Source organism: Spinacia oleracea, chromosome 6, assembly GCF_020520425.1.
Source record: "Spinacia oleracea cultivar Varoflay chromosome 6, BTI_SOV_V1, whole genome shotgun sequence".
Classification (NCBI taxonomy): domain Eukaryota; kingdom Viridiplantae; phylum Streptophyta; class Magnoliopsida; order Caryophyllales; family Amaranthaceae; genus Spinacia; species Spinacia oleracea.
This window is the reverse complement of record NC_079492.1, coordinates 142,715,006-142,734,403: the sequence shown is the minus strand read 5'-3', so window position 1 is coordinate 142,734,403 and position 19,398 is coordinate 142,715,006. Positions and strand designations below refer to the sequence as shown.

At 36.8% G+C, this 19,398-nt stretch overlaps 2 protein-coding genes across 2 annotated transcripts; both read left to right on the top strand.

Moving 5' to 3' along the window:
- The first annotated feature begins 892 nt into the window (after positions 1-892).
- Positions 893-5,059, top strand: LOC110784320 (uncharacterized). Its single transcript, XM_021988759.2, has 3 exons — positions 893-1,965; positions 3,715-3,841; positions 4,202-5,059. Exons 1-3 carry the CDS (start codon positions 1,225-1,227, stop codon positions 4,777-4,779), a joined length of 1,446 nt encoding a protein of 481 aa, XP_021844451.2. The 5' UTR covers positions 893-1,224; the 3' UTR covers positions 4,780-5,059.
- Positions 5,060-8,288: 3,229 nt separating this feature from the next.
- On the top strand, positions 8,289-16,680 carry LOC110784340 (nucleoporin NUP152). The gene is made up of 9 exons (XM_021988777.2): positions 8,289-8,559; positions 10,255-10,409; positions 10,652-10,739; positions 12,176-12,713; positions 12,902-12,955; positions 14,657-14,754; positions 15,178-15,303; positions 15,428-15,517; positions 16,081-16,680. Exons 1-9 carry the CDS (start codon positions 8,500-8,502, stop codon positions 16,195-16,197), a joined length of 1,326 nt encoding a protein of 441 aa, XP_021844469.2. The 5' UTR covers positions 8,289-8,499; the 3' UTR covers positions 16,198-16,680.
- The last annotated feature ends 2,718 nt before the right edge of the window (positions 16,681-19,398 follow it).

The window sequence follows — 19,398 nt, the reverse complement described above, 5'->3', positions numbered from 1 at the left end:
ATTTTGGCATTGGCGATTGATGAAAACAGAGCAACAACATCTTTTAATAAGAGTGGGGCTTTTAAGTTTTAACGACTATATTTTGTGTACATTTGGGATATTATACCTTTATTTAATGTACATAAATTATTTAATGCATTGATATTGTTTTTTTTTTTTTAATTCGTGTTGTGGTTAAAGATGAGTTAACTTGCTGAAAAATAGGTTTGAGATTCTAAATGATGGAAAACAGGATATAAGTCCCAAAGGATGAAAAATGAAAACGTGAGACCCAATTTTATACTTAACTCTGAAATAAATAGACATTTTCAGTTTATTTTTCTACGTGGAACAATGATTAAGTGCCAATTCAATGAAGTATCAATTCTAAGAAAAGCAAGCCAATTGATAGGGCCATAATCAAAACCATTAACCAAGCGTCGTCATCATCGTCAACAACACCAACATAACCAAACAAACCCACCTTATATTGATGGTGATTACTTCCATATTTTGGTATAATTGGTTAAGTTTAGGCATTTTGGCATTTTCACTAAACTCTTTATCACCAAATCCAACACCACCAACTTAAAAGACAAAAATGAAGAAAACTCGTGGGACCCTCAAAATCTGCCTCACAAACCTGGTCACACGTGGACTCAACAGCTAGCAAGTAAATATCACTGTTCACTCTTCATTAAAATTAACCTCATATTAAAAGGTCAACTATGGTCGCATTCAAGTCTAACACCTTAAGATTCTTAACTTATTTGAAATTAAACTATTATTAATCCAACCTTCCAATTCAAATCCAAATCAATCTTAATCTTAATCATTTATTTAATCATGTTTAAGATTCAAATTTTTGTACCATCTTAACTAACGAACCATCCTTGCTTCTTCTCCTTCTTCTACACTCCTTATAAACAACTAACTAACCTAACACTCTCACTCACTCACTCACACTCTCTCTTTCTTACTCGGATTTGATTCTGTTTCTGCAAAACTAACTTATAATTTCCAGTTTCTTGAGATCTTCACTTCACCCCCTCGAATCTTCCTTCGCGATCTTTCTCTCTCCTCTTCAGCCCTTACTTAACCTCTCTCGCTCCGCTCTCATTAATGGGAGCGGATATAGGTGGGTGAGTTTTAAACATTTTCTCTGATTTTCTCTCTCTACATTCAAATTGGAAATTCGTGAATCGTGACCTAGTTTTAATTCAGCTTTCAAATTATTTCAAAAATATGGCGCTTGTGGTGTCTACTTTTTGCGGCGGCGAAGAGAAGGAGAGGAGGTCGTCGTCATTTAGGAAGCCATGGATGCTGAAAGACTACCTCGGAGACGATTTAAGCTCGTGCTCCTCCAATGGCTTCCGATCGTTTCCTCGCCGACAATGCTGCGCCGCGGTTCGCGGCATTATCGAGAAAGAGGTGATTCGAAACGGACGGAATAACAATACGAAGAAACGAATGCTGGTTAAAAACCGGAGCATTTCGTCGACTCTTCAAAGAGCTTCGATGGCGGTGATTAACGCCGTGAAGCTACTTCCGTTCAATTCCCCGGCGAAAAATGCAGTGGATTCCGGCGAAGGAAAGCGGTTTTTGCCGAGAAGCTTCTCGAAGAAGCTGTTTAGGAGAAGCTTCTTCTGGAAGAAAGAGAGGAGTAATAATGTGGTGGTTGTTAGAAAGAAGAAGAAGGATGATCATGACGATGAGATCGAACGGTGGATATCGTCTGGTGTTGTTGGGAAAGAGAAGTATCAGCCGTCGGATTTGTCTAATGATACGACGGTTACGATGACGAGTGTCAGTAATAACAGTGACGGTAAAAGTGATTCAAGTTGGTCTGATCTTACGTTTACCTCTGATAGCTTAACCTGCTCCAGTGAAAACGACACCGTTGAGAGGAGAGAGAAAATGGAGGAGGTCAGCAAAAGAGTTGGCGTCATAGCCGGTGAGGATTCCGTTGAGCCAGCGGTTGCTAAGGTGAGAATAATGTTTCATGTTTTTTAATTGAAATCTATTCTAATATTTTAAAACACAATGTTTGCATAAAGTGATGCCACATGTCATTTCTGTTATATGTCATCTCTTTTATATTGTTGTCAAATCATCATTTATATTCATCCTTTTCAATCTCCTCCTTAGTTAGTTAGATATTCATTTTTTGTTAATTCATCATTTATATTCATCATTTTCAATCTCCTCCTTCCCGTCAAAAAAAAAATCTCCTCCTTAATTAATTAGATATTAATTTTATTTCAAAACAATTTTATTTGTTTCAAATTCTAAATTTAATTTCTCAATACTCCAAATGCTTCACATTTTAGTTATTACTTCAAAATTTGCGTATCCTACTTTTTATTACAAAAATGATGTACCAAAATGTTTAAATTAAGAAACTCGTGCATCGCACGGGGTAAAAAGTTATTTTTATTGAATAAACTACTCCGTACTATTTTTAGCTCATTTTATTTTCCTAATCTAATAAAATAAGTTCGTAAGTTTAGTAAAGTACATTAAAAAAATTGAGAACTCTCCACTTTAATTTATAATTAAAATAAGTTTTACAAGTTATAAATATTACTTAAAAAAATGAAGTTAAACGAAAATCAAATTAACAAAATGCATCTTAACGGAATACCTGATTTACCTCGTATCATATATGTTGTTATTTTAATGTAATTTAATGCGTATTTTTTTAAGTTATTCCGTAGTCCTTCAATTTTTTTTTAACACAAATCGACGAGATATATTAATTAATTAGGGTGGAGAACACCAAAAGATATCCCACTAAGTGAGATCATAGTTGAAAGACCAAACAAAAGCCAACCCTAATTCTAAACTTACAACCCCATCAAACTTCAAAAACTTGTCAAAATGTGCCAACCCTAACCTTAGGTTGTTACTTCCTAAACGGTTAATTATATATACAACTAGTAGTCCTTTAATTTTGTGTGATGCTTTCATTGTATTTTAGTCTAAACATGCAATATGTGTTGTATGCTTGAGTTTGACTCATTTGAAAATTTATGAAGGACTTTTCGGTTTTTAAATGGGTATTCCGTAAAATTTAAGATTTAAATTTAAACAGTGAAAATATTTATGGCGGCGGGAAGTGAGGAAAAGGCATGACACCTCACGTGCGGGAGTGTATCTTTGATTCGTAAGGAAATTTCCGGTGTTTTTCGAGGGGTTGGAATTAAATTTGCCACATAGCTTTACAGGGAATCATCACCGTCCCTGCATTCCACGTTATGACCCTCAGCGAGATCTACGGCTACCGTAACTCGCTGGACCATTGCATTTTCGTAGAACTCGAGACACTTGATCACAATTTATAGCTTTTAATTATGATCTGAGGTTTATGCAGTGATTAATAATGATGTGTTAAGTGCACTAAATAGACAATTCAACTATATTCGGTCGGTTGTAACTTGTAAGATAGGAGCGTAACAACTTGTTCATGATATCTCTTTTTCAAATTAATAACAATAATCACATTAATGACTTAATGAGTTCTTGATCTAGCGGTAAAGACTGATAGTCCGTCTATAATAGGTCACCAATTCGAATCTCCTTCAATGAGTTTAACTTGCAAATTATGCTGGTTGGAAATACCTACGAGAGTTAAGAGGTATCAGTTCAGTAGAGTCTTTAATCTTACCTTCTATGCTTCGATAGTATTATAAACTAATGTCCAAATAACTGATACTCTACTCAATTTGATTCCAGGAGAATATGTGGTTCAATGAAGAGGTTGAGAAAGAACAATCAAGTCCAATATCCGTCTTGGATTTTCCATACAACAACGAAGAAGAAGGTTCCTCACCCTTCACCCTTAGAGTATCAAGGCTAAAAGGTACCATATATACTTATTTATATACTTTATGGTGGGCAACATTTGACAACAATGACACAAATTATGGGTTTGGGAAAGCACAATTTTATACGGGTACATTTCACACCACAAACTACATTAAGCGAGTGCAAAATATGACATTAAACGTGACATATGTGAGTACTCGGCATCATTTATGTCACTCCTTGCACTACAACGTGGTTTGTGGTGAGGAGCGCACCCACAAAGTATAAGTTTGTGGTGTGAATTTCACCTGTGTAAGTTATAGTTAGTGTCATTGAGGCATATTTTTCCTTTTATTTGTCCTTAAATATTACAATAATTTTTTAACTTAGTTCAAATTCTTCTATTGGTTGATAGGGACTAAAGAAAGGCTTATGGAAAAGCTTGGAAGATTTGAATGTCTAGCAGGACTAGAACCCATTAATCTTGAAAGCCTAATCTCTTCACAAAAGATAGAAGATCGATCACCTAAACATTCAATCCTACCTTGCTCAACACCTAGTTATATTCTGTCTAGTGAAAGCGAAGAAGATGAAGAAGAAGACGAAGAGGAAGAAGAAGAAAGCCATGAAAGCGAAGTTGAAAGACAAGCGCAACAACTTCTTATCATTACAAAGTCAAGAATACCATCCAAAAATTATAACTTTGAGCTATTTGAAAATGTACTACTAGATTTCTTTCGCGAAAATGTAACACAAAAGGCAAATGAGTCCTTGTTACAAGCAGCCGAGGGTTGGATAAACGGACATTATGACACATTAATATTAGGGTGGGAAGTGAAGGATAAGAGGCAAGCCTACATTAAGGACATGGAAGAGGGAGGATGGTGGCCTAGAGATACGACGTTAGAAACAGAAGAAGTTGCAACAAAGCTTGGAGATGAGGTTATGGCACATTTGATTGATGAACTTATGGTTGAATATTGCTCTTCCTAGCTATGGAGTCCTTTGACATAAAATTCGAAAAGAGCGGTATAGTTAAGTAGAACTAGTACATTAGTATTAGCACTACAAATTTGTGAATATTTGCATAGAGGACTTCTTATAGTATTACTTTTGTAGTATTAGTTTTCAATAAGATAGGAGGAGATCCAATAGCTACTACAACAAAGAGTTGATTATTCCATGTACTTTGGTTCTTCCTTTTTCTTCATCTCAAAGAAAAAGGAGGGAGAAATTTTGAATTTTAGTAATCAAATAGTTTATTGAAATTTTATATTTTTGGTTAATTGTTTTTTTTACCACCTTAAAAAATTGACAAATTATTTTTTATCACCTTATAAAAATAGAAATTGTATTTTACCACCTAATAAAAAAATAACAAGAGACCAATTTTATATACTTGTAATATTTGTTATTCTGTCTCTCCTCATTCATGATGGGACAATTAACCCAAATTCTTTTTTTTTTGTCGGGAAATTAACCCCAATTTACATGTAAGTTGTCGTCTTAACACAAAAAGAGAGTATATGATTTTCAAACATGAGTTAAGTATTGAATAAATCAAATTCGAAAGTCTTCTCGAGCTCAAATGCAAGTATATGAGTATTAAACTAGCCAACCTTAACCAAATTGACTTATGCAAGTTTTCACGACTTTCAGTCCTGATAAAGTGTGTTCTCCTTATCTTAAAATTTTTAAACAATTACTACCCCTGCTTCAAATTTAGTGCAATATTTGACGTTTTAAAGTCATTATTTTTTTTTTAGAAAAAATCGACCATATTTTTTAATCAATACACAACAATGAACATTGTCAAATGATGTCTTTTATTGATACCTAACTAAAGATATTCCATGGTTAAATATACGGAGTATGTCTCATAGACCATATAAAGTCAAACGTGATACCTTTTTTTTTTTTGAAAGAACCCATAGGGGCAGAGCAATTAAATTTCAGCAGTAGCTACCGCAAACACATTACAAGGAAAGTTATGCACCCAAATCCTTTTTCCAAACTCCCAAGGTTGAAGATGGGCTAGGATATGGGCTACTTTGTTTCCACTACGTATGACGAAAGAAAAACTAACATTATCAAAACTGGAAAATAAATCAGTGATATCATCTAGTACTAGATCAAAGTTACTGCGCCCCTGCGAACCTCGTTGAACAGCTTGGACCAACGACAGACAATCTCTTTCAATGACAATGTTCCGCAGCCCCAATTCCTTCCCCACCTCCAGTCCAAGGAGAGCTGCTTTAGCCTCGGCCACCTTCGTCTCCCACCGCTCCGGACCTTGCACCACCGCGCACCCCTTCATTACCCCCACGCTGTCACGCACTACGACACCCAGGCCCGACCCCACCTCTCCCAATAAACCCGCATCCACATTAATCTTGTGCCAGCCATCCTCCGGGCAAACCCAACTCGCCGCCCAGTTCGCCCCTCCACTCGCCGCTCCCCGTCTTCCCCCACAAACCTCCTCCCTCACCTCGTTGCTGGTTTTGGCCGTATAAACGGGAACACTGACAGGGTCAACCACCTCCCCCGCCATAACCACCTTGTTTCGAGCCCCCCAAATCGCCCAACACAAAATAATTAGATCCTCCATCTCCTCACCGGTGAGCTCAGCGAAGCACCGTTCCCACCACTCCATAACCAACCGGCAATTCCAGTTAGCCACACTTTCGAACTTCGAATTGCACCAGATCGCCCTAGCCAGCGCACACTCCTTCACGGCATGCATCACAGTCTCCTCCTCCCGACCACAAACTCCACACCCTGGGTCGTAACCAGCTATACGGTGGCTGATCCCCACCCTGGTTGGCAGCGCGTTCAAGCAAGCTCTCCAGGCAAAGAGTTTCACTCTTGGCAAAACCTGTAATTTCCAAAGCTGATTCCAAATGTCCCTGGGATGTGCTGCAGCAACTTCATCTCTCACCCACTCATCGTTGAAGACAGCCCGATAAGCCGATTTGACCGAGTATTCGCCGGATTTCTCCAGGTCCCAACAAAGACAGCCAGGCGGCATTCTGCTACTTAGAGGGATGCTTAGCACTCTTTCTTGCTCAAAGGGAACCAAAACCTGAGAAATTACTTGCTTATTCCAACACCGACCGATCGGGTCAATGAGTGCACTCACTCTCAGATCAGCCGGCGAGATTCCCCTTGGCGATATGACCCTTCGCGATTGAGTCCCAGGGATCCACGGATCCGCCCACACACGCACCTCTTCCCCGCTGCCCACTCTCCATCTCATCCCCCGTCGGACCACCCACTTAGCTTTCCAAATTCCTCTCCAAGTATAACTTGGCAATGTACCCAAATCAGCCTTTATAAAAGATGAACCCGGGTAGTACTTTGCCCTCAATACCTGCTCAACAAGACTCCCTTGCTTTGTCATTAGACGCCATGCTTGTTTACCAAGCAGTGCCCAATTAAAAAGCTTAAACTCCCTAAAGCCAATGCCCCCTTCATTTTTCGGCCGGCACAATTTCCTCCAAGCCACCCAGTGGATCTTTCTCTCCCCTTGCTTTTGCCCCCACCAGAATTGGGATACCATGGATCTTAGCTCGTCACAAAAAGAAGATGGAAACTTGAATACACTCATTGCGTAGGTAGGGAGTAGGGATGTCAATGAGGCGGGGCGGATGCGGATGTAGGTCCCTCCATCCCCATCCCCACCTAAAATTTTCATCCCCATCCCCGCCCCATCACCCATGGCGGGTACAAAATTCATCCCCATCCCCGCCCCAACGGGTATAAACTAAAATCCATCCCCGCCCCACCACCCAACTGGGTATCCATCCCCGTCTTATCCCCGCCTCATACCCGCGCCAATACCCGCCAAAATTTTCTTATTTAGCAAATATTTTCCATATATACGGAGTAATGAAAGTTAACCTTCGAAAAAAATACCGTATGACTAAAGTAACATATATAATTGAAAAAAAATCTGTCATAACAAAAAAATTCTCACCTGAATTCATATTATCACTTAAACATGCAAATAAATCCAAACTCAACCCATCACCCACGACGGGTATGAAGTGGGGCGAGTGGGGATGGGGCGGGGCGGGCGGGTTCAACACAAAATCCACACCCGCCCCATCACCAATGGCGGGTACGATTTTTTTACCCATCCCCGCCCCATCACCCGCCAAACCTACCTCCATCCCCGCCTACTTGGGGCTGATGCGGGGCGGGTCTCCTGCGAAACTCGTCCCACTAACATCCCTAGTAGGGAGAGATTGCGCCACTGCCTTTATCATAACGTGATACTTAATTTGGAACGGATTAGCGAACTTGACCTCAACGAGCCAATATTAGGGCCCAAACATCATGTCAACTGGCCATCATGAAACAGGACCAAAAAAGACCACCAAATCACTAACACAGTAACACACGAGCACATGTCTCATGTGCGGTTTGCCACATAACTTTGTTGGCATTCCCGCAAACGGAAACTATAATCTTACGGTTGAAATTAAAACTTAATACAATCACAACTTCAACGGCTGCAATTTCATCAGCAACAAAATTCCCCAACTTTTTATTTAATAATTCTCTTCTTCATCAGAACAACAATCCCCAAAATAATTTGAACCAAACAAAAACCCTAATAAATCCCTACTCACTCCTTTCTCTCTCCTCTTTTTTCTGCAAAATCTCAATCAATCTTGTCAATTTCTCTCCTGTCTCTCAGTGTCGAATCCAATGATTGGTACAAAGCGTCGAAACGTTTCATTGAGCTCCAATGCTGATGATAATAACCCTGTGAGTTGGAAAGTTTCAATTTCTTTTTAATTGTCAGTGTAATTTAATTGAAGTTTATAATACTGTTTGATTGAATACCCTTGTTTTATTTGTCTTAATTTTTCTGGGTATTTTATAATTTAGGGATGTAATTTTTGATTTGAGTGTAATTCAATTTTAGAATAAATGCTTTTTTATTGGTTAGAAGTTTGTAATTGTTAAGTTTGATTTTATGGTGTTTAATTGTATTGGGTTTGGTAAAGTTGGTGTTTAGATGCTAAATGAGTGCGTTGAGTGAGCTGAATATGTGAACTATCTTAATTAGTAGATCAAATTTGAAGTTTGAGGTGAAGAATTTGATAAATTAGGTGTTACTTTGAACCTGTCAATGTACTGTAAACCGTTTTGAGAGGCAGTAGAATTAGTGAAACTTCTGGATCTGCTTCGAAAGGCTGTTCATACTTAGGACCGAAGTGTTATTGGTTTCTTTTCTAAAATTGGTTTTATTCGTGGGTGATTGTTCACTGACCTGTAACTTATCTCGAGTTTATCCATAAGAAGCTGGTTTCCAAATTATGATTAATATGCTATACTCCGTCTTCTTTGTGCTGCCAGGGTTCGGGTTTACTTCAAGTGATCTTTGTAAAGAATCACTAATATTCTTGTGGAAGATCATATTTTTTAAGTAGGACTGTAGGAGTGCTGTCTCATGTTTTGTTTTTGAATTGAGTTTATACTTTAGAACTAGGAATTCAATTGATCTTATACATACCTTATACAAGTATAGAAAAGAGTATTGGGACGGTCAGAACGTCAGACGTTGTAAGCAAATATCCTTCAATTTTAATCAATGTACAGTCGTTTGTCTTTTCTTATAATTACTCTGATATTTATACTTCATGTAGTGTTTGAATATAACTTAGCTTCGACAGCTTGGTTGGGATAAAGAAAATTTTGGGAGTCGTAAAGAATATAGGTTCGATCTAACATGAAACGTTCCATATGAATATCTAGGTTTTAATTAGCTGTAATGAAATTTTATCAAGACAACACATGTACAAATGACGATGAATCAAGGTAGCATTTAAGTTGAATATTTGTGTGAAACTTGTGCTCAGCCTTCATTCTTTCTCCTTGATACTAGAACTCATTACTTTTCAGATCTGGTTGCTGTGGCCTGTGGGATGACCTTTAGTTTTGTGTGTCGTGTCTCATCTATGTGGCAATCGATACGCTTATAGCTTGTTGCGTTGTTCACATCTCATCAAGATCATATTTTTAGTTGGACATACGCAATTTTGGGGTGGGGATCAGTGTCGAGAGAGTCTCTCTCTCATAATTTTTTTAGGCTGGGTCTGGAAGGGATCAAGTTGGGATTGAAACCTGTAATTGCATTGCGTGTTTCTTAGTCTAATAATAGGATACTTTTTGCCCAATTTCCAACATTTGATGCACTAATCTTGCTTTGAAAGGCAAACTTGCTTCCTTTCTCAAACTTGGATTCTAAGCTAAAGCCTAAAGGTGTATCCAGATGAATGTTAAGTGGTTTCTCTTAGGTAAATAAGATAAAAAATATTAATGGACATATATTGGAGTTGTACTAGGAAAATCCTGGCTAATAGTCAATCCTTTCTGTGGCAGCTTTTACGCCATTAACTTATAAGTGGATATTTTTTTGTAAGGTATCTTTGTACTTACTTTCTCGTCTTCATGCAGTTTCAAAGTAAAAAGGCCGTAGCAGAATCTCCTTTGGGGGGTCAAGCTGCAGTAGTATCACCATCATATGAAGTGGAAACAGCAGCTACACCGTCATTGGATCGGCGTAAGGCTGTTCGACAACATGTGAGGGCTTTAAATACTGAATTCGCAAGGTCCATCTTCTTTCCTGTGAAGTTCTTTAATAACTTGTCAGTTGGATTACCATGCATGTTTTAGTTGTCTGTGATCTGCAAAGGACTATGTGTGCACTCATCCCTAAACTGGTGTTCTTTTGTATCTGAAGAGTGATGCATGTATTTTATTTATCTCTTGTTACTTTGAATTATCACCTCTTCATCCTTTGCAACACTATATTGGACGCCTCTAATGTTATATTGCTTAATGATATCGACAGTTGGGTGCAATCTCAGTTGCGGGATCACCCAGATGAAGTCTGGGAAGATGGTGTCAGGGACTACCTAGCTCAGGCTTCGGACATACTGGTACGAGTTGTACGGCATTGCTCCTTTCCGTTTTTATTTTTTATTTTTTAAATCAACTTAAATTTTAGATTACACTTGGTGGACTTAATCACAAATGAGTATGATCATACTCCTTGGCAGATTTTCAAATCCTCCAACCTGTAATGGGTATTTCAAATGTTCATCAGCTAGATTTAAGTACTTAATCCTTTATGTTTTTTCTTGTGTGTGTGTGGGGGGGGGGGGGGGGGGGGGGGAAGGGGGGATTGGTTGGTTATTTTGTCTTTTAACATGTTACGCTACCCAACTACTTCCTTCTTACCCCTTTGCTCTTTCAGAGATAGAAATGTTTTAAGAGTTAAATAATTAAGGGTCATATAAAAAGGTTGATGGATTAAGAATTATAAAAAGACAAAGAGAAGATCAAACAGAAGAGACAGAAAAAAACTTTGTTCAATTTTGAGCTGTGGCTAACTGCTGGCCTACATAAATCATATTCAATTAAATTTGCATATTACACTTCAAACGTGGGAAATAGGGATATTTCATTATGGTCTTGCTGGTGCACTGTGCTCCATTTGTTTGAGGTATTGCTCGAGGAAGACGTTTCCCTCTCTTGATTCTTGTCCTTCGTACCTGATTGTAGTCTAAAAGTCCTCCCTTTGGTCAAAAGCTCAATTTTCCTCTCCTCACTGCTCCTAGTTGATTTCAACATGCTTAATAAAGGGTGGGGCGGAGTTGGACACGACCCAAGTAAATGGACATACGTAGTGTGAACTAAAAAAAATTAAAAAGACCTTGCTAGTTTGGTGGACTAACTCTGTATTTTCATCAAACCAAACAAAAAACAGTCCTGTATAACTTAGTAAGTTTTGTGTTTATCAATGTCACCAGATTTTTTATTCAGTAATGTGTCAAAGACTCCTAAATTTTTTGTATCAAATTAGAAAGTCAGCTGATTTTTTGTTTAAACTGGATGATTACTATGATTTTTTGTTCTTATTTTCTGCTTGTTACAGGATTTAGCTTAATGGAAGTTTAAGGTTATATTAGCTCTTGCTGTATTGTGCCATAGATAATTAATTCGTGTTTGATTTGAGATGATTTGAAAGTTCCTTTTTCTAGGTAAAGAGGGGATTTGAAAGTTATTTTTTTCTGCTGATATGCTTAGAGACTAGCAGAATTAAGTTTAGTGAATGGATCTATTGTACTGGTTCTGCTGTTACTTTCAAATCAAGTCTGGTGAAACACTTGTGGATTTTTGATGGTGTATAAGATTTTGAAAATACATGTTCTCCATTTTAGAGTTGTTGACCTTAATGTTATTCTTATTTTGCTGTTTATCACTGTTTAATTGGTCTTCTTAATTTAATTAAAAAATACTTTGTATATTTTATTATTATAGACAACTTTTTCCATAGCCAATAACAACAATCTCAATGCCTCATCTATAACAGGAAAAGTTTACTGATGTTGTAAACTGGCTAAAATCAAATACTGGTGGTGAAGGTAAAATGTCTAGTTCAAGAACTCCAAGCAATGAGAAGAAAAATACACAACTAACAAACAGCAAGGAACTAAAATCTGGCCCGGGGTTATCTATTTTTGGTATGTCTAATGCTAAAGCAAGCGTCATACCTTCATCCAGCACCCAATCCTCATTTAAAAGCTCAACTGCAAGTGCAGCTGCTTCATGGAGCTTTGGATTATCTGCCAGTACTCAAGCTCTTTCACAGAGTGGGAGTACTGCTCCAGCAACTTTACAGAGCTCTGGAGTATCATCTGATATTAAATCAGTATCACCAGTCAAAACTGTTAGCTTTTCTACTTCGCCTAATTTTGGAGTAGCATCCAAAAATCAAGCACCTACATCAACGACAACTGCTAGCTTTATGAGCTCTACAAGTTCTGGAATATTCTCTAACAGTCAAACACCTTCATTTGGTGGTTGGAATGCTGGAACTTCCTCCAGCAGTCAAACTGCTTTCACGTTTGGTAAGTACTAAGTATTTTTCATGACATATAAGGAATGAGACATCTATTAGAAAATGAGTCACATTTTGTTTTCAAGAAAGTTCTGGGGTATTCTAATTAGAAATAGGGCATGGTCACTGATAATTTATAAATGTGCAAACTATAATGCTCTTTCAGTTTATAATTAAATCTCTTTCTTGTGTACTCAGGGAATCAGAAGTCGACAGCTCTAAATGACAGTGCTAAGGAGGATGCTGATGAAGGTATGATACAAATCTTCCTTTCCATCCAACATACTCAACCCCACCCCTGCACATGACCTTTATTGTGGTTATAGGGGATTGAGGGAATTAGTTATTTTTCTTATTTGTCTGGATATCTCGTGATATTTTTGTAGAGAAAAGCTTGTGGTATCAACCTTAGGATACATTTTAAGGATTTTGTAGAATATTCCATCTGTCTCCAACTTATACTTTGTCTATAACTTTGATCTTAAAGGAAGAAACTTTCGTGTGGTATTTTTCTTTTAAATCGTCTTGAATTTTGCTGGAGATAAATAGTACTTCCTCGGTTCGTTTTTACTCGCAATGTTGATCCCTTTCACGCATGTCAATGCACAATTTTGATCATTAATATCTTTAATTTTCTTTAAGAAAAAATTATAAAAAGTTGATATTTTGAAAATACACATTGAGATGAACCTAACAAGATCTGACTTTGTTTTATCTTACATCTAAGTCACCAACAATAGTCAAAGTAAAATATTTAAATAGTGGAACAAGTCCAAATGTAGCAAGTATTTAAAAATTTGAGGAAGTAGGAGATATCTGAGTGGTTCTTGACAATCCATTGGATTGCTTTAAAAATGTGTTTCTAGCCTTCTTTTTGGATGCATTGAGTTTAGTTAAAAATTGTTCTGTTAATCTTGTTTTTATCAATTTATTTAGTTTCTCTCCTGGAGGGTATGTTCTGTCCTTACAATTGTTTCTCGCCTCATATCATTCTTTCTGCATAACTATAACTGGAAAGAGAGAAATTTTGTCGCTAATGTGCTACAAAATAAAAGGAAACTGATTTCTAGATAATGATGATTTGGAAATTATTTTATTCTGTAAGATGAGAGTCATGAGACCACATATTAATCGGTCTTGAGGCATTAACACTCTTCTCTGCGGTCCATGTCCTTTTGAGCTTAGTCAAGAATTGATCTATTAAGCTTGTTTTTATCAATTATTTAGTTTCTCTTCTGCAGGGTATGTTCTTTCCTTACAACTGTTTCTCGCCTCATATCATTCTTCCTTCATAACTATAACTGAACCAGAGAAAGATATTTTGTCGCTGATCTGCTACAAAAAAAGAAACTGATTTCTAGATGATGATGATTTGGAAATTAGTTTATTCTGAAAGATGAGAGTCATGAGACCATATATTAATCGGCCTTGAGGCAGATATTCACACTCTTCCCTGTGGTCCTGGAACGTACCTGTGCCTTGGTGTTCCTTTAACAGTTACGTTTTGTTTGTCTGGCATTTCCAATTTCAGTATACCTTGCCTTTTTATACATCAACCCCCTGAAGCACCAAGAATGCATATAAATATGGTATCTTGACGTGCTGTTTTGCTTCTTTTACTCTTTTAGTGCCATAAGATTTCGATCAAGATAATTGGAAGATCTGTGTTCCCACATTACCTTGTAAAAGATTTCAAACTAATGTGATGGAGTTCTAGTTCAAATTTGATGTCTGTAATGTTTCCACTTACATGTACTTCTGGCATGTCGATATACCTTGAATTCTTCTCTGTAACTTTAAGTGTCAACTCTTCTTTATTTAACAAACATATCTGCAGGTTACATCTGTATGTTGAAAATTTGAGTCTTTTTCTTGTTTATTAAGTTGTGTATGTGTATATTTAAATTCTTTCCAAGTAATTCCAATTATTTCTCAATTTATATGAATTTGTAGATAATGAACCTGAGCAGCCTAGCAGTCCATCTTTGAAAAGGTCTGAAGAGAAGGGTATTACTGTGGTGCATGAAACCAAATGCAAGCTTTATATAAAGGTATTGTCTAAAAGGCTTGCCCTTCTTTCCAGTGTATGAGTAGACAACATATATCCTGGTTCCAGAAACAACATATCCTTGTCATCATCATTTCACAAGGTTGGAAAATATATGGTATTGTCACAAAGTTTTAAACACACATACAAATATATGCAATACACATAGAATTGGCACTTGATTGTCACATACTTCGCAGGTCTGTGTTAATAACTCATTTCTGTGACATTTAAAAAAAAAAATTGTTTAATTACCATGATAAGGAACTTTGGTAAGCACTTTTCAGTCATGTGATAGGTTGCTTGGCATAATGCTGAATGAAGACTTAAGTTAGGTTATAGTACATTATTATTTTTACGGAAAAGGGTCTATAATACCTATTTGTATTGATGTTGAAGAGTTGCTTCTTCCTCCATTGATTTTCAGTCAACTGATCCAGCTGATAAAGAGCCGTGGAAGGATAAAGGTACTGGTCAGCTCTTCATCAAATGCCAGGAGGGTGCTGGCAAAGGAACCAAGGAATCTAAGCCAATAATCCTTGTTCGTAATGATGTATGTTTTTTGTTTTCTGCTTCTTGTTGCCAACCATATTGTAGTATGTTTCCCATTTGCATATCAGCATTTTATACTTTCTGACTGCTGCTGTTTTTTGTCTGTATTTCTATTGATTTTGTAGGTCGGAAGAATTATGCTTAACGCTTCAATATACCCAGGCATAAAGGCAAATTTGCAGAATAAAGCCATCGTGATCATATTACATACTATGGTATTACACTACAATATCTTGTATTGATTTTACCCTTAGTAATTTTCGTTTCCTTGTGGTGATATACTGTCATTTACCGCCTGTTGCACTGCTGCTTAGAATTCAGAAAAATCTAAATGTAGCTATTCCTTGCAAGTTAGACCTATGTTTCATCTCATGTATGGTCTTTGTTTTAGTAGTAACCCAGGCGAATTTGCTACCTGTATGCACAACTATGCATGGGTAACTGAATGTATCTTTCTTTTGCATTTTGTTTCACCCTCATTTGTTGCATTAAGTTTCAAGAAATAGGTAAACACCAGCTTTTTGATAATTTCCACAGACCCTTCAATTTTCTTACCATTTGCACCTTCCACATCGACTCACCCTTCACCTTTTTTATGCTCCGTGCTGTTTTTCTCCCTGAAAATTAAAGTGACATACACTCTCCCACAAACTCCTTTTGGCAAAGTCTTTTTTATGGCTAATTTTTCACCTCTAATGATAATAAGTTATTTTACCCAAGATTTTATAATTGGCTTTTGGGTTATGCAGTAATATTACAATCTTGTATATCCATGCAGGATGATAGTGGAGGGGACGGTAAAGCAGTTGCCCGTACATTTCTTATAAGAGTAAAGAGCGAAGCGGAACGAAATAAGCTTGCAGAAACGATACGTGAACATGCACCAGCTGCTTAATCGAGAGTCAGATAATTAATTTGGTTTGTTAATGATTGTTGTTTCATAGTTGTTCGGGTAATCTGGGGTTGTTATTTGTTTTCCTCTGCAAATTTTGGAAAAGCGAGCTTGCAAGAAAACGAATGCAAACTAACGAACCCTTGTTGTGCCATAGTTGGTTTAAATACCCTCCAATGGTAAAGGAGTTGTTGATACATACAGAGGAGCAGGGAGGGCATATATGTATCAGCATAAACATAAACATAAACAAAAGCCAGAAAGGTTAGAAATTTTTCCTCTGCTCTTGTGAATTGTGATTAATGGTTTGTATTATGATAATAGTTTGACAGAATGCCTGATTTGGGCTATTTAGGCATTAGGCAATATTCAACTCTTCCGGAAAGTAATCAAATGTCTTTCCATAATTACTGTCAAATCTCTTGTTGTGTATTCCGTAATTGTTTTCCAGATTGGGTACTAGTAATATAATTCCTTTTTCTCGAATGGTGGTATGTTGAGAAATCTGATCATAAACTTACTGGTATATTCGGAAAATTGACATTATCAGTATACCCGTATGAGATTATCAGGAAGAAGGGTGTTTGTTTCTGTAATCGAATAGCAATGGACAAGCGTAGACACCATGGAACGAGCATATTGCAACTTCCTTGCTGATCCGAGTCCATGGATTTGTTATCACATCAGTTGTTCCATTCCTAACAGAGTTTTTTGAGTAATATTTACAGTAATCCGTATAATTTACTGTTCAATTCTACAGTCTTGCTTAATTATTTCGAGTATGTGGATATTACAATGGGTGACCTATGCCTGTGTCTGTGCCCTTAAACTATGTGCATCAGTGAAAAATAATTTTGCTGTCGTCCTCCTTTTTCCACCTCCAATCCAAAATCCAAGTTACACCTATAATTCGTTGGGAACATATTCTATTACAATAACATTAAAAAATTACAATTTAACTCGAGAGTTTTCATATTTTTTGGAATTGAGGATAAATTATAATTTAACTCGACGAGTTTTCATATTTTTGGAAATGGGGATTTTGGGTTTTCTCTGCATGTTAGAGTCGTGGGTTTTCAGTAGGTAAGAAAGAGAGTTAGAGTTACCGTTTACTGTTTAGAAAAAATCAAAAAAAAGAGAGGAAAACCCGAAAAATAAGTTAAAAGGGATTCCAACCCCTAACCTTTGGTTTGGTTAGTAAAGCAAAAACTACCCCAGTGCCCCTTTTATTTGTCATATAGTGTGTTTTATATTACTTGACCGTTTTCTTTTGTTTTTTTTAAATCTGGCACATTTTATTTTTAGCTAGCAAGGGTTCAGTTAAACCACTGAACCCTTACTAGCAATGCCATTGTCTTCCACTAATACCTTTTACTTAAATTTCTTCTTTTTCTTCTACAACCTTAACTCAAGGCCAATAAACACATTTTTGTAAAAGAAATCAAAATATTGCAAGTGGCAGCAACCAAGAGCTGATGAAATCAAAATAAAATGCAAGGGGAATGCAAATTTGTCCCCACATGCTCATCAAATCACAATTTTATTAACTTGACTTGCGGTCACATATCCAACTTTAGTCAAGTTAATAAAAAATTACCCCTTATACACTCTTAATATTGTAGTCATTTTGTTCTGTCAATTATCACTTGACCCAAGCCAAATGTCAAAGTTGTGTGTGCTCTAATAAATTCAGAGTAATGGCAAATTGATGATTGACTTTTGGGCTCGGTTTGTTTCAAGAAAAGTCACATTTAAATTTGTATGGTAATGCAGTAACATGTAAATAAATGACCGGCTACGAAGTATGAATAGGATGTGAGTGTAATGTGATAATGTCAAAACACCTGATTGGGAGTCTGGGACATGAAAAAGTCTCCAACAATAACTGGTCCATTTTGGACGCTAATAATTTTTATTGGTACAAAGTTAATATGTTTTTGTATTCATTTGTAACAAGCCTTTTGATTTATTGTTACTAAATTTTATTAACAAATATATTTGTATCAACAAAGCGTGTTAGCGTTCAAAATAAACAAGATCGGATATACTTTTAGCCAATCTGACTTGGATATGTGAACGGGGACATCATGAATTTAATTACTAAAGGGTTCACACAAAATCAAATGTGGGTAGTGTTCCGGGTGTGGAATGAGAACAGCTGACTGTGGGATACTGGATTCCTGTCGAGATTGCCGGTTGATATCTGCACAACAGAATGGATTAACTAGCCTCGGGGGTGGTTCGAGGATCCCCCTCCGATGCTTAAGTAAGATTACTGAGAGATTAAGAGATGATTAAGAGATGATTAGAGAGTAAGAAAGAAGTGTGTTTAAGTGTTTGTGTACCTCATAGCAATAAATGAGGTGCTCCTTATATAGACCAATCCAAGGGTACGATCTGGTAGGTCCCTTGTGGTTAGATAGCGACCTGTTGATAGTGACCCTTGGTTGGTTGTCTTCATGATAATGCCGGTAGGGGGTCTGGCAAATAATGCCGGTTGAGGATATTTACCTAAGATGACCAGATTACCTGCAGGTTAAGTTTACATACGGGGAGTTCTGCCGGTACCAGGTGGTGCCGGTAGGACACCCCGTACAGGTAGATTGTTTTTGGATAAAAAGAAAACAAACAAAATGGAGAACACTTTAGACGTTTGCCGTACATGTTGTTAGCTTTTATAGTTTCCAATAATTGGGATTATATACTTCACTTCACGAGTATTTCATAAATGAGAAAAACAATATGATTGCGAATCTGCACAAAACAAGCAAAAAAACAAAGCCTAAAGAAGAACACATCACACATGTGGCTAAGACAGTATAGTAGTACTATAGTGACTTAGTGAGTGGGTGTGTACTTTGTCACCAACATCTACTCCCTAACTATTTTATTTGCGTATTGTATTACTTTCGGCGTTTTGTTATGCCATGCCGTTTAACTTGAAACACTTGGATTTATTATTTTTGACTTATTCAGAAGAAAAAAAAATCAAATATTTTTACATATAAATACGTTTATTTCAGATAAAATAAGTTCAGATGAGACAATATAAGATAAGTTCACACAAAATATTCCTAAAAGTTCTTTATGTCTTGGAATATGTGTCGAAAGTATGAAAATTTGACCGTCAATTCTCACTATTATATATTTATATACATCAAAGTGTTATCATTAAAATCTTGTTAGATTGTTATCTTGTTAGTT